The following is a 15519-nucleotide window of genomic DNA, read 5'->3' as shown; positions in this document are numbered from 1 at the left end:
GGTAATGCATGCTATTGAATGTACATACCGTAATTCCAAGTTTTGTTTCAAAAATTCAGAAATACCCAAAAGTACTTCTCACGATGGAAGGTCCCTCAAAATCCATATTAGAAAATAGGAATACCAAGCTTTTTAAAATTATGCATAAATAAATGGATATACCTTTCAATTTTAAATTATAAACAATTAAGTATACAGTAACCAAAAAAAAATTATCTCTTTGCTCAATGTGGATCCTGAGGAAAGCCCCAAATTATGTTCCCCCTCTCAGTTTTCACACAGAATAATTAAATATAAAAACTATTAATGCTTTTGAGCAGTATTATAGTTAAAAAAATTAACAGAAATTACCTCCAAAAAATAGATGTAAAAAGTGGTGATAACAGGCTCTAGCCCAAAATGTCTTTTCCTTCCACAAGCAGTATTTTATAGGTTTTTTTCAACAAACAAAATTAAATTGAGTTCTTCATAAGTATTCTTAAAGGTAAGGGTTCTAATGGAAGGGCTTTCCAATCACTTTTATCATCACTTCTGAACACAGTTAAGAAAATAGTAGGAAAGAAGACTAAAGCCATAGTTTTGAAAAGGCAGCCTCATATGCTCATGACTACATGGTAACAGTGATCAGTCTTGTCTAACTGGCCTTCCTTGGAGAATGCAGTGGAGGTATTTTATATGCACTTGTGTCAGAAAGATTTGTGTCCTCATTTTACCAGCAGAAAGGAAAAATATTTTTTTAAAAAATGTGTTCTATATTAAGCATTATTCCTGTGTCTTATGTACCTTTTGATCTCATTTCCCTGACAACAATTGTTTCAGACACCAAGAACACAACCCAAGATTCTTGGCACTTGAAGCAGGTGAGAATAGAGAAGATAAAGGTGCTCTGTTTCCTCTGGTAATTTGAAAAATTAGTTTGATTACTCTTTCAATGTAGTTTATTACAGCTAAAACTAAAATTCATATTAACTGTGTAATGTATCAAAAGGGACTGAGGAGATCATTGTTTGTTGCATCCAACAAGGAGGTAAAGACTGATTTTTATGCCCTGTGCATTCCTGATCAAATCTAGAAACAAAAATAATTCCTAAATATTTTCACAAATCATATCTGGGAATGCAGGATTCATGACTTCATGAATAAAAGGTATTTAAGGCTAAATGTTTCCAAAAGTACAAAAAGTAACCCAACAGACTGTACTAAGCAAAGATGGTGTCATGATTAAAAAGTATTTCCATGGCCTCATTGAGAGTCTCAAACTCTGTGAGAGTTTTTTTCCGTACTTGACAGCCCTTTCCAGTCAAGCTCTTGATGGATCCACATATACTCTACTTACACAGCTTTCCACACCTAAACTTCCTCTGAACCCAACAGAACTGAAGTCTGTATGCTAGGACAGGGAGATGCAGCTCTCATTGCCTAAAATTATCACAATCATGTGTCTCTTTGTACTGTTCATTAGGTATACCTTATCAATCTTACCTTCTCAAGTTCATCAGAAACAGCAATGCCTGAAAATGAAACAGATTGGAAAAAAAAAATTTAGAAACATGCTTTCTACAATGTCTTCTACTACAGTAAGGAAAAGTAAGGTTTAATCTGAAAAGTTTACATATTGTTCTCTGCATGCTGCTGTACCATACAGTGTGTCATATTTAGTTCCACTAGTGAACTTGCCTGGAAATAACATACTTTTATATCAGCTGCAATATTACCAAAATGAGTTTTTAAAAACCTACGGAAATGAAAATAGCAGATGTACCAGTAAAGTGACAAGAAGGTTAAGTGCAATTCTACCTGCTTTCTGAAACTAAATTAGCAACATTGTATTTACCAATGGACACCTTATTACACAAATCTCACCCTGACCAGCATGCATAACACATCTTGCTGCAACTAGAGGGCAATATGGACATGACTCTTTTATCTTTCTCCGTAGTACAATGTAGAAATGATTCTATAAAAACAGGTGAAACTTTGGAACATAAAGTAAAATTTCCCAACAGAATCCAAAACAATTTTTCTAAATCCTCTGAAAAAGAACTTGTATATTTGCTCCTCTCCTTTCTGCTGATACCTGCCCATGTCTTTCCTAGAATTTCTTCCACTATGTCATCTAACTCTTTTAAGTATGATAATCCTGTAGAACATTAAATATACGCAGCTAGTCTCAGAATTTTTAACAGGCCTGCACACATCATATCACAAGTAGTTATCAAGTAATTATACATTTAATGCTATCATGTTGAAAATTCAGATACATTGAAAACAGAGCATTTCCCAGATTCCTACGAGGTTCGATAAGAAACATTTCCAGGTTAGAGCTTCAAAAACCAAGGACAAGTTTCTCCTGGTGGTGAAACTAAAGTGGAGACATATCCATGCATAGGAAGATCACACACTTCAATGTTACATATAAGCACATAAAACTGAAAAACGTCTATACTTTAAATGAGTGCTTTTTGTAAAATGCTTTTTGTTTGTATGTGTTGTAAATCACATTGCTTGCCAGAACTTATTTTGAATTTAGACAAGACTAAGCTGAGTAATTGAATTGACCAGAATGGCTCAAATTTCTTCTTTACTAGATAGGAAACAGTAGCAAGACGCCAAAATTAATTGTATTTCTTAGACAAGCATGCAGAGAGTTAGCAGTTTCTGAAGACACGTTGCCAAAATAAAATTTTACAAGTTTAGAAAACTTTTATTTTTGCAATCATGGAATTAAACCTGCAAACTATTTTTAGCTATCTCTCTCTAATGGGTCATCAAGAGGGAATAAAAAGGATTCTGGGCAAGAAATTTTATCAGGAGCTTATTACAGCAGTCTTGGCATGGTGAGTCTTCTGGAGGTGGTATTTACCATACTGTCAGCCACACAGATCTTTCTGTTATGTCTTGAGCCTCATTATTATTAACAGTACTCTTTTAGTCACTGATAACACAACTTCATTAGCAGAGACCAGGATAAATAACCCATAAAACGCTGGGTGTAAAAATGCTTCTTATTTCCTTCCAAGACTCTACTGCACCACACAGTTAGTGTGTGCCCATCTCTTACCAATTTTTTTTGTAGTTGCCAAACTCACAGGATATCATGGTTGAACTTGAGAGGAGGGGGGATTTGCAGTGTGCAGTAGACAGAAAATCACAAGAGTGAGGTAATTTTTTTGGTTGCAGATCTCAAGTGGAATAATATGGACTCCAATTTTCAGAAAGTTGCTCCTCAAAAAATTCAAACCCTTGTGTATTTAGGATAACATTAAAAAAAACAAAACCAAAAAAACCCCACAACCACTAAACCCTTAATCCAGAATGCTGAGATTGCAACTAGAGATATTGTCATTGTTATTATACAGGATTATTTAGGATTTTTGTTAATTTCTTAGCCCTTTGCAGACTCCTGACTTTTCAGTAGTCAAATAGTTTACTGTCAGTTACTTTACTTTCAAGTAATATACTGACAATTTAAAATAGTTAAATTTCTAGAAAGTATTAAAATAGTTCAATTTCTAAAAAGCAATGCTAGTGATGGTTGATATCTCTGGTTCCTGTAATTGCTAGTATCCAGACATCAGCACTTTTCAAAAAGAAACCCCTCTTGTCGCTTATTTGTGACAAGTATCTGATTTTGCTTTCTGTACTTCATATAGTTATCTTCAGCTTTTTGTCTGTGGCTTTCATACAACACAACAGAGAAAATAGAAATTTTATTTTTATATACTCTAAATAAGAAAATGTCATTGTAAAATCACCGAATACTAGAGACAAAGGGACAGCCCATTCCATGAAACTACTCTAAATGGAAACAGTAATGGAAACAGTTTCAGACAAAACATTCACAGGTGTAGCCAAAATGTCTATAAACTAAAAATTTTTAACCCAACAGTTTAGTCAATTCTTCAAACTGTAACTCTTTTCCATCAAAACTTAATCCTAATCACCAAAAAACTCTAACACCAGAAAAACGGACACATCTAGTTTATTCAACCTTAAATCCAATGGGCTTTGTTAGAATATATGTATGTTACTATGAACAACTATTTCTGACTTTTCTCAGTTTAGAGCATTTAAAGCCTGACTCTGCACAATGATGAATGTAGAGAATGGAAGTTTTAAGGGTGTGTCATCATTGCTTTGGCTCAAGACACTGAGCAGTAGATAAGAAGGGGACTGTTAAAAATATTCTCCTTCCTTTGTTGGGAAAGGTCTTCTGATGTCAAAGGCATATCCACCAGAAATAAAGGAGTAATAAAGGAGCTTCATGCTTTCTCTTATAGCAGCTGTTTCTCACAGACAACATTTGCCATAGTTTCATATCATACTATGACTGAAAACTATACACTCCTACCACTCTTACTAACCATTCCAAATAAAGGGGTCAGAAGTTTGCTTCCCACCATCAGCTAAGGCTCATGGATGAGGTTTACAGTGGGAATTAGGTAGCCAGTTGCCAATTTTATGTCTTTAAAAAATCCTTCCTTTTAAAAGGGTGCCGAAATTTGATCAGGCATCACAACTATCTAGCCCACTCAGCTGTCTGCTGAATCACACAGACAGATTCAGGGCACTTGTTTCTACTTTTGAGTGTAATGACCCTCTATGCTGGAAGAGTGCTGGAACAATGAAATAATTGGTCTGAATGTGCTTCCACGGTCCTTCAGAAATGCTCCAGAGCCACAGCTATCTCTGATCAGCAACAAACCTAGAGAGGGGCTATTGATGGTAGCACAGATTCTCTCAAATGGAACATCATTCTGTCACTACCTTGGTTTTTGAAGGGAACTGGAAAAACAATGTACTCTCTGATTGCAAGAAAGGTCTGGCACACTAGGATTAAATGAAACGTGATTAACAATGTAATAAGAATGTAATTTATTAATACTTATTATATTTTAGGTAGTATTATTATGCTTTTTTTAAATTAGCATGGATTATTAAAACCATTCTTTACATAGTTATCTTAGATTTCTCTTCCCAGTCTCCTATCACTATGGCAATCTGCAGCAGCACAATGGTAAGAATGAAGAAATAAATATAATAAATATATAGTGTCTTCTTTGATGTAAAAGCCACCTCTCAAAATACCTACACTATGTTTTAAGAAAATAAAATCCCTTTTGAGTCTAGAACGAGTATCTTCCACAGTACAGAACTTCTGCTTAGGATATTCTGCTTCATTTCTAGTTTATCAAAAGAACTTTCTTTCTAAAGAAAAATGAACATTGTTAATAACAATTCCATGAGTCTTAAAGGTGCCTAGCTCTTGCATATGCAGTTCTTAGCAGAAGAGTTTTATTTGTTATTGCTCTCCTGCAACAAATACAATTAATCCAGTTCTTAAAGCATCTCCACTCAGTGGTATTATTTCTCTTTGAAAAGCAATTTTTAGACTTTGATGTTCTCAATCCAACAGTATAACATTTATTTTCAAAACAGAGGGCACCACACCAGGTCTTTTTGAAATAGAGCAACTGATGTCACCTACCAGGACCTGTGCAGCGCATTTGACATGATCCCACACAACATTCTTGTCTCTGATCTGGAGAGACATGGATTTAATGGGTGGATCATTCAGTGGATAGCGATGTGTCACACTTGAACTGCGTTCAATGGCTCAATGGCCAAGTGGAAATCAGTGGTGAGTGGCATTCCTCAGGGGACAGTATTGTGACTGGTGCTGTTTAATATCTCTGTTAGTAACATGGACAGCGGGATCAAGCGCACCCTCAGCAAGTTTGCTGCCAACACCAAGCTGTGTGGTGCAATTGACACGCTGGAGGGAAGGGATGCCATCCAGAGGAACTTCGACAGGCTTGAGAGGTGAGGGAGGCTGTGTGAACCTCATAAAGTTCAACAAAGCCAAGTGCGAGTTGCTGCAGCTGGTTCGGAGCACTTCCAAGGACAAGTATGGGCTGGGCAGAGAATGGATTGAGAGCAGCCCTGGGTAGAAGGACTTCTGAGTGTTGGTGGATGAGAAGCTTGACCTGACCCAGTAAAGTGTGCTCATAGTCCAGAAAGCCAACTGTGTCCTGGGCTGCATCAAAAGCAGTGTGGCCAACAGGTCAAGGGAGGTGATTCTCCCCCTCTACTCCGCTCTTATGAGACCCAGTCTGGAGTACTTTTGTCCAGGTCTGGGGCACTCAACACAAGAAGGACAGGGACTTGTTGGAGCAAGTCTAGATGAGAGCCATGAACATGGTCAGAGGACTGGAGCACCTCTCCTATGAAGACAGGCAGAGACAGGTAAGGTTGTTCAGCATTGAGCACAGAAGGCTACAGGGAGATCTTATAGCAGCTTTTCAGTACCAAAAAAGGGCCTACAAAAAGCTGGACAGGGACATTTTACAAGGGCATGTAGTGATAGGACAAGGAATAATGGTTTCAAACTGAAAGAGGTTAGATTTAGATGAGATATTAGGAAGAAATTCTTTACCATGAGGGTGGTGAAACACTGGAACAGGTTGCCCAGAGAAGTTGTGGATGCTCCATTCCTGGAAGTGTTCCCAGACTAGATGGGGCCTGGAGCAACCTGATCTAGTGGAACATGTCCCCCTCCATGGTAAGTGCAGTGGAACTAGATGATCCTTAAGGTCCCTTCCAACCCAAACCATTCTATGATTCTATGAAATGGCAAGTCATAAAATCCCTGACTGTTGCATTATTCCTGATCAGCTTTACAGTAGCTTAAAAGCTTGCAATATTTTCATACGCTATATGAAATTATAGAATTTCATATAAATGAAATTTTCATATGCTCTATGAAATTACAGAATTTCATATAACACCTGAAATCATAAAACTGGTGACCTGATAAGAACGAAAGCTGTGAAACTTCAGAGACACCTACCATTTTTGCTTTTATTTGTGGTCCTTCAATAATTATGGGAAGAAATAACTCAAAATAAAAATTTGTTGTTTTTTTTTTTTAAGACTTAGTTTTTCTAATGGTACAATGTAATCTGACAAATTCAATGCGTAAGAAAGATATTTTTAAGAAAATAAAATGCTACAACTTTAATGTATGCCAGACTACCATTATTCAACTGAATGGGAGGAAATACTTATGCATTCTTCTAAACATCCAGAAGATGGCCACAAAGCTCCCAATAGCCATATTTCCCTACCTGCCAAACGAAGTCTTCTGTATTTATTTGACATACAGGTTTTGACATAGAGACTTTAGACGTACTAAGACAATCCCAATGCAACTCTGACTAACTTGACAGAATTCATTCTCAGGATCAGTCTAGGCCAGGGAACTTCTGGATGGCTGGACTGTCAACCTCATAGCGCATACCACAGGCTCCGTAAAAAACTCTAGGACAGAAACAGCATTATTATTCTACCATTATGAATAGTGCAGCTTTGAGTACAAACACAGAAACACTATCATGTATCAACTGCCCAGCAGTTAACTTTCCCAATGCATTCTCCTACTCCTTGTAAATCAGGGGAAGCATATGTTCTTTCATTAGTGGGACAGGCCACCTTAGCTGTACTTGCATATCCCATGTCAAGACCTTTTGTCATACTGCAGCTGGCAGTATAGTATATTCTAGTCCCTGTGCCTGTTTGGACCATGTATTGAACATTAGGTAAATTGAAATTATTTCTTTCACACCATCCCTTGATCATAAAGAACATAAAATGATTGCTCCAATTGACCAAACAAAGCATTCATCCCCCCCAAAAAATTACACGAAAAACAAACCAGCTCTGTCATTTCTGTCTAGAAACTATGGAATATGTTTGTCCTTGACTGTCATAAGAGACATTGTTATGATATTTTCTTTGCCTACACTGAGTCATTTTACCACTTTCAAAATTAGACATATTTCCTCCAGTAGTAACTTAGATTTTGTATGAAGGCATATTGAATTGAAATCTCAGAGTTTTTATCAATGAGGGCCGTGTGCCCTTATACTATTAAGCAACTGCACATCAAGTTTCTGTAGAGGTATCCCTAATATTCCTCCCAACACCTAGCCATATTAGAACAAAGGAAACTGTCGTCTACAAGGCACCACACATCAACATATCAGCACACTATACATCTTGTAGTCACTATCTAGAAAACATGAATTTAATCTCTCTTCTTTGTAGTGGCTTCAAAAAAAACATAAAAAACCCCAACTAATCCCAAGCAAAATAATCTCTGCTTTGAACTTGCAGCATTTATATATCCAAATTTCTGAGTGACTCCAGTGGAGAAAACAGGTTTCAGGATTAGGTTTAGTGACTAATACATTGAATTATGCAAAGACAGGGAAATAAAATGCAAAGAACCCACCAAATATTATGTCCTAGAAGATCTCCTAGGCCAAGGTAATCTCAGAAGAGAATAATCAACATTGCAGAACCTTTCAGAACTCTTGATTTTAGGGAAAGGTGTACAGTCTAGTAAGTGGGTTGAGATGGGGAACCTGCAGCATCCAGATGCCAAGGGCAGAGTCATAGCTTATGTCCTATTACCCCATGAATGCCAACCCCCTCATACTAAAAACTAGTAAGTTCCACATCCAAGATGACAGTCACACAAACTTAAGTTCTGCATTAGGGAAACTTCTAGCAAGCCAAACACTGTTCCAGAAAAGGACACAGTAACTATAAAAGAGACTTTAGTCCTGAATCTTACAGTAGGCTGGAGCAGAATGGCAAATACCTTCACAAAGGTAACTAAAATCTTAATAGGAAATTAGGATTTATTAGGAAAAAGATACTTAAAACTGAAGTAGCAGTGATCTCCTGGCCATGCAAGCCCCAGTATGTAATTGAATAGCAATAATTACGTTCATATTCTTCCTGTTTCAATCTCAGAAAATATCATTACTTTGTATTATTACTCATACTTCATTCTAAAAGCAAATGGATTTTATGAGCAAAGGCAGTATCACATAACAGCTGCAGTACTGAGATAAAATTATCTTCCTTAAAGGTTTGATTGAGCTTATCTAAAAATGTCGATCTCAAAATAAGCCACAAGCATTGATCTCACACAAGAATAACATGATTTTAAAGTTCATACTGAAGAGAGGGCAGGAAAAATCCTCTAGACAAGACTAGTTTTGTGGTTCAATTAGCGAACACATGTAGGGTTAGATGATCAACTGATAATGGAGAAGTCATTTTTACAGACTCAAGTCCATTTCAGATCAACAACTGTGTACAACTGAAAAAGATTACTAAAGTATTATGTCTTAAAACAATGCCCCTCATAAGGTAATTGATAAAAGCCTACTGAAGTCTCACGCAGATACACTTTTGCAGTTATATCATTATCACCATCAGAAATGTCTGGCTTCAGTAAATGTTAATGGCATTTCATTCAGGTATATCTTCTATAACCGTAATGTAAATCATTAATAGTTTCCTATAGTGTAGAAGCTCCTAAATGAAACCCCATTCTAATATGTTTCAGAGACTACTAAATGCACTGAAGTAGATCATGATGTATATATTAAGCTTCTCACATCCCACATACTTGCAGGTTCATCCATAAAACTAAGGACATGATTTTAGTGGTTGTTAACATATTGTGATCTTTTTTAGAACTAGTTCTACCCTTTTGTTATGAGATTTTTACTCTTGTTGCTTATCTTCTTCCCTGCAAAAGATAAACAGAACACATGCTTTTAGTTTCACTATTTAATATTTTTCTTAAAGAGGTAAGATCGTGTTTGTCTTTCTTAATCTATGCATAAACAATATCAAATGATTCTAACATTATGATAAATAACTGTTTGAGATACTCTGGAGGGACTCGAGATTTTTCATTCTTAGAGGCACTGAAGAGCCTGGACACCTGGCCCTAGGTGAGCCTGCTTGAGCAGCAGGTTTGGAACAGCTGACTTCCAGTCATCGCTTCCAACCTCAGCCACTCTGTGATTCTGTAATTCATTATGGTTTCAAGCAATATTTCCTACTAGACTGCACATTGTTTCCTTATTTACTGATTATTTATTAATTAATACCCTTTGAAATTAAGAAATGAAAGAATACTGTTTTTCCGTTGGTTATCACTGTTTCTGGGATTCCCTCCAACTAACTGATTTGGATACATTATCAAATACTTTTGGTTAATGTTAACTTACTACCATTTTCTGACGTTAAAATGTCTGTTTTGTAGTATACACCTGGTCTGAATAAGGATTCAAATGTTACTAACAAAACGTTGGTTATCTTCATTAAAAGGTTACATGTAATTATGAAAAAGTACCTATCTCACAGCAGAAGACATTGTGTCATCAAATGCTGTTACCATCTGTAAACTGAAATCTTCAATATGCATACATTTTCAATACGCACTTTAATCTTTAAATGTTTGTATAAAAGATGCAAAGTTGTTCACAGACATCTAATTGCACCAAGCTCTCACTAATTTAGTCCTCATTTTTTCCCCACTCAAAACACTCATAATTCACTGGTTTCCATCTCTTGTTATCTATTTTTGCATCCTCAGAAAATGGAGGGTGAAGACAGGCATATTCATTAGCAAGATGCTTAGCTATATGGGAGATTTTAACTCTCTTTGAAGGCCAGAAGTTGAAATACAAGAGCATACATAGAACTTTTATTCCTTATGATCAGCAGAGGAAGAAAGATGACAGCAGTAAAGGTAAGAGACCTTGTAAAAAAAAAAAATCAGACATGCACAGGGGAAATGCAGTACATTCCTATATGTTGCTTCATAAACCAAAATCTCCCCTAAATCCAGTTCCAAATCGACTTCAATGACATATAGTTGACTGGAGAAGCAAACAAAACCCAGCTTTCACAAGTGGGTAGGGCTCTGAAAAATGGTATACTTAAATCATGAAGTTCCATCATGGTTAGACCATAATTACAACAATAATCTTCTTCAGATTCTCAAACATTTAAGATGCTTTTAACTCTGAGTGTGAAGTCACTGTTGGTTTCTCAGATCTACTACAGCACAGAATTACTCACATATTTTCTTGATGGGGCTTGGGAGAAGGGGTCCAAATATAAGCAAGTTCAATTTTAATCACTAGGACTGAATACACAAGAGCTCAGACATCTAAGTGCCTGAGTCTCACCTTCCAACACTTACAGGCAGTTCTAATTTTGTGTGAAATGCACAAGTTGGTTTCAAAGCAGGTACCTAGACTGCGTAGTAAATGAACCAACTAGAGTTTAACTCACAGGCTGTGTCAGCTGCATAGCAGGCAACAAAGTCATGGAAACTCACTACGAGATCCAAAGCTTATCTTTAAAAATGTAAACAAATTCTGGGACGTGATGAAAAATTCACTTAACTTCAAACATCTCATTTTATGTGTCATGTTTCCCTGTCAAAATACTGAAGAATGAAATGAGAGGGTGCAGTACAAAGCCGCTGATAGTACGTTGTGATCATTTGCATACTCAGCTATCTGTTGCGCACAGTGCCTGTCCCATACTGCTTCCAAACAAGATTAGTATCAAATGCAGCATTAGACTCATAACATGCTTGCAGAATCAAAAGCACTGACTAGCCTTCCCAAAACAAGCATCAGCCCTGGAGAAGGTAGATATGGGACCTTGTGATGGCTTTCATAAAATTCATCACATGGGATGTTTGTCTGGGGACAGCACAGAATAAGTTTCATGCGTCTTATACTTCTAAAGTCCTAGACATGCCTGTTCATTGAAACCCCCTAAGAAATTTCAATGTGCAATCTGCATTCTGTATTTGGGAGAACAATAACAACACATTTATTTCCAAAATTGTATATCTTCTATTTTTACAGATTTCACATTTCCATTTTGATTTTTTTATCATGCTGACATGAAAGAAATCACAGAAAAGAAATTTTATTTCCTGGAATGAACTTAAAATCAGCAATACGAAACCTAGAAACAAGGACATATATCTTAGAATTAATCTAATGCAAGTGTTTAAATGATACAAACAAAAAGGTTAAAGCACAGAGTAACTAACAACTATCAAAGAACAAAAGAAGTCACAAGAAAAGATACTATAAATACACTAGGAAAAGAGGACAAAGTAAAATGCAGAACTATTACATCAAAGAGAAGGAAAGCAAATAAGAGATGACACAAAGAATTCCCAGTGTTCAATACTTTCACTGCTTCAGTCTAACAAAATATTAACTGTGGCCAGATGCTTAACACCAGTGATTTTAAGAGGAAAATCTGCAAGCCAGACTAGTGAAAGCTGAAAGACATTCTGATGACTTAGATACATTCAGGTTGGCAGAATCTTGTGAAATTCACTCTAGAGCACTTAACCAACTGAAGAAGCCTCTCATCCATTAGCAACAGTCTTTCAGGAATAGAGAGGACAGAAAAGGGTAAATATCATATCTTTCTTGAAAAAAGAAAAAAGGAAGATGTGGGAAAGCCTAAATCAGACTAAAATAGCAAAAATCTTGGAGAAAACTGTTAAATAAACAATGTATCAACATCTAATGGAATAGAAGGGCGATAAGAATGAGCCAACATGAATTTATCAAGAATGAAATGCGTCACATCAGTCTAATTGCATTCTCAACTAGGAAACTTGCCTAGTGGACAAGAGGAGGAAGCAGATGCAAAATACTTCAGCTATGTGACTTTGTTTACTGTCCTGAATGATACTCTAGTTAAAAAAAAAACCTAGAAAACTACATTCTGGGTGAAATCACTGCAAGGCAGACAAACATCTGGTGGGAAAAAATGCACTTACTGAGTAGCTTTCAAGATCTGGTTGTCAGATTTGAAATGGGATCATGAAGAGGTCTGACAATATTTCCATTAATGATCTGGATGAAGAAATAGAGAGCACATTCATAAAAGTGAACTTATTATCAGGCTGCAAGTGATTTATAGCACTCTGGGGGCTGGGATTCAAATTCCATACTATCTTGATAAACCCTCAGAAAACATCAAGTACTAGCAAGAAACAGTGAAGAATATTTCATTTGTGAAATAACACTGAAAATTGGACTGTAACAACGCTGACCAAGTACATTGACCTGGTTCAAGCGTAAGACCTAGAAAAGTTGAAGTGTTTTCCACTCTGGTCAGAAAACTCTGTGGCAAAGAGAGATACAGAATGCTGCAAACTGTATTTTAGGGATAAGGAAGCTAGAGGTCAGTGGAATCTACACAATATTCAGTAGGAAAGACAAAGATTGAAGAGCTGATTTAGCCATTAATTACTGAACTCTCATATCTGATTGGTTTGTATCTCCTGACAGTGAATAAAATAATCCTTTCTGAAATTGAAAATAATTGTTTCTGTATCTGTGTTAAGCTTGGTTACAAGTCTCTAAAGAAAAAAGGCTTGAAAAGTACACTCACACCCATCACAGTAACACGGTCAGGCAATAGTGAGGCTACAAATCTAAGATCCTGACTGGAATTGGTTTAGCTCCTCGCAAGCAGATAGACTGATTTACTAGAAGTGTATTTGAAAAAAGCCCTATAACTATACTACTACCATTAATATAAATATGAAAATTCTTGTGATCGACCTAAAACATTTGGGAGAGAGGGAATTTGGGCAAACCAGTTTGGATATTTGGCACAATTTTGAAAAATGCTAGCTCTCAAAATTCTCCTCAAAACAGATCTTCCATTTTTCATTCAGCTCTGTCTCTGATCTCACCATCTGCAAATTCTCCAGCGAATGAAGAATTGCCATGGATAAAATTTAATGAGATGAAAAAAAATATTTCTCTTTCAAGTATCTCCCAAATCACACCATTCCTAGTTTTTATGCACCACGGCAAGGAGTACTTTCCATACTTTAATAACTGTTAGTAATATTTGCTCCCCCAAATGTATTTCAGAATTTTCTTCTACAGTAAAGAGAGAAAAAAAAAAGTGTGTAAGGGATAATATGTGGCTTTTATTATGAAATAATTGGATTTCATGTTTCTGAGTATTTATTTGAGATGCTTTAAAATATTTTAATTGCTTTGAAAACTGGAAGAAACTGACTGGAGTCAAGGATGAAAGATAGCTAATTGTTTTTCAATGATAGGTCTGAACTCCATCAATGAGGTCAAAGTTTTACAAAGGTTAATCTAATATAACTGCTACCACACAAAGAAGAGGTCTCCCTGCTGCATGTTCCCACCATTTCCATTAAACCAGCCTCTTCTGTTGATCTCTTTATGAGCTAATTCAGCTTACCTAACCAGCAGAAAACTAAAATAAAGGAGTGCAGTTTCAGTTTCCAGGAGGGCTACTGAATTATCTCAGACATTCTGTAAACCTTATCAACAGGAATGTAACTGCTGATGTCAATGAACCTGGTCTTCACTGAACAGAAGACACCTTCCTGGTATATACCTCCAAATGATAATTCAGGCTGCATGGTTACATCAAAAAACTAAAATCAGTGAACTTACTGCGAGACAGATTCTCAAGGGCTTTTCCAAGTTTTTTGCTCTCTTGAAGAATATGATTTAGTTCATCAAAATCATGGTTCTCCGGTTTTGTCTTCCAATCCCATTTAGGATGCTCTATTGACCTTGGCACTAAATATACACAGATATATAGATGAAGTTTAGATTTGGTAGTTCAGACTCCTACAGTAGAAAAAAAGCTGCACAATGAGTTTACAAACTCAAGTACCTTGAGTGGAAATTAATTATCTTCTATTTTAACAGTTGGAAATATTTTCTTTGGTCAATGTAAAGTGAAAATGAAAACATCTATGAACAAATGCATTCTTGGGATGATTCTTGGCATTGAATTAATTGGTAAACAGGAATAATTAATAACAATAACAAAAATAATAAAATTAATGCAATAAAAATGTATTTAAACTATTGCATGTGAATGTACTTCATTTACAATAAAATCGAACTGTGTGGCCTAGGGGTCAATAAGGAAGAATGTCAAAACAAAAATGAGTTATTGGTACTTTTGGCTTTGCTAGGTATTTTATCAGTCAGAAAAAAAGAAATATTTTAGATACAGCTTTTAAAACAACATACTTTTTTTTTATTCCAAAAATCATGAAGTGTAGATAACAGTTAATTAAAAACAGTGAAACAAAATATGTCCTTATCATTCATGCTGTACAGACTGTAATCTTTATTTCTCTACTTAAACAAACTCAATCCTTGGGTAGCACAGTCCTGAGCTTACAGTCAGCTGCTCATTATCTATTACCAAGGCTTTTGATTTAATTTTGAAATAACAGTTTCTCAACTGCTGAGCTAATTTTACCTACAACAAAGAGAAGGATTGTCTGAGATATGTAGGACGCACAATGAACAGAGCTGCATTGAACATTGTGTACATTTTGAACAATTTGTAGAAATAAAAACAAAAACTATGCTGTTTCTGGAACTGCAGTTTAACATGTTCTTTTTGCCAGTGTTCAGAAGTAAGCAATCTGCTGCCTTTGCCACCAAATGCAACTGTTGGATGGTCTCCATACACAGCAGTCCCATGCTGAGAACTGCACATGCTGGTGTGAAGATGATGATGCCTAGTCCACCTTCCCGCTAGAAAGGACCAGTTGCATTTATCAGTAGTTGCTAACTACTCACTTAA

At 36.1% G+C, this 15519-nt stretch overlaps 1 protein-coding gene across 7 annotated transcripts in view; it reads right to left on the bottom strand.

Moving 5' to 3' along the window:
- The window catches only part of CUNH8orf34 (chromosome unknown C8orf34 homolog), a 147918-nt gene that overhangs the window by 99466 nt on the left and 32933 nt on the right, over window positions 1-15519 (bottom strand). For 6 of the 7 annotated variants that reach the window (XR_003526887.1, XR_003526888.1, XR_003526889.1 and 3 more), the window contains exons 4-5: window positions 14364-14492; window positions 1483-1511 (exon numbers count right to left, since the gene is read on the bottom strand). Coding sequence is in view for 3 of the 7 variants with exons in the window: in XM_027638605.1 (XP_027494406.1) it covers window positions 1483-1511; window positions 14364-14492 (158 nt within the window). In the remaining 4 variants the exon portion in view is untranslated. The remainder of the gene's footprint in view (window positions 1-1482; window positions 1512-14363; window positions 14493-15519) is intronic. The other variant, XR_003526890.1, reaches the window with a different exon arrangement.

The sequence above is a fragment of the Corapipo altera genome, unplaced genomic scaffold (genome assembly GCF_003945725.1).
Source record: "Corapipo altera isolate COAL_440 unplaced genomic scaffold, ASM394572v1 49, whole genome shotgun sequence".
NCBI classification, from domain to species: domain Eukaryota; kingdom Metazoa; phylum Chordata; class Aves; order Passeriformes; family Pipridae; genus Corapipo; species Corapipo altera.
The sequence above is the reverse complement of the archived record's forward strand: the minus strand, read 5'-3'. Positions and strand labels throughout refer to the sequence as shown.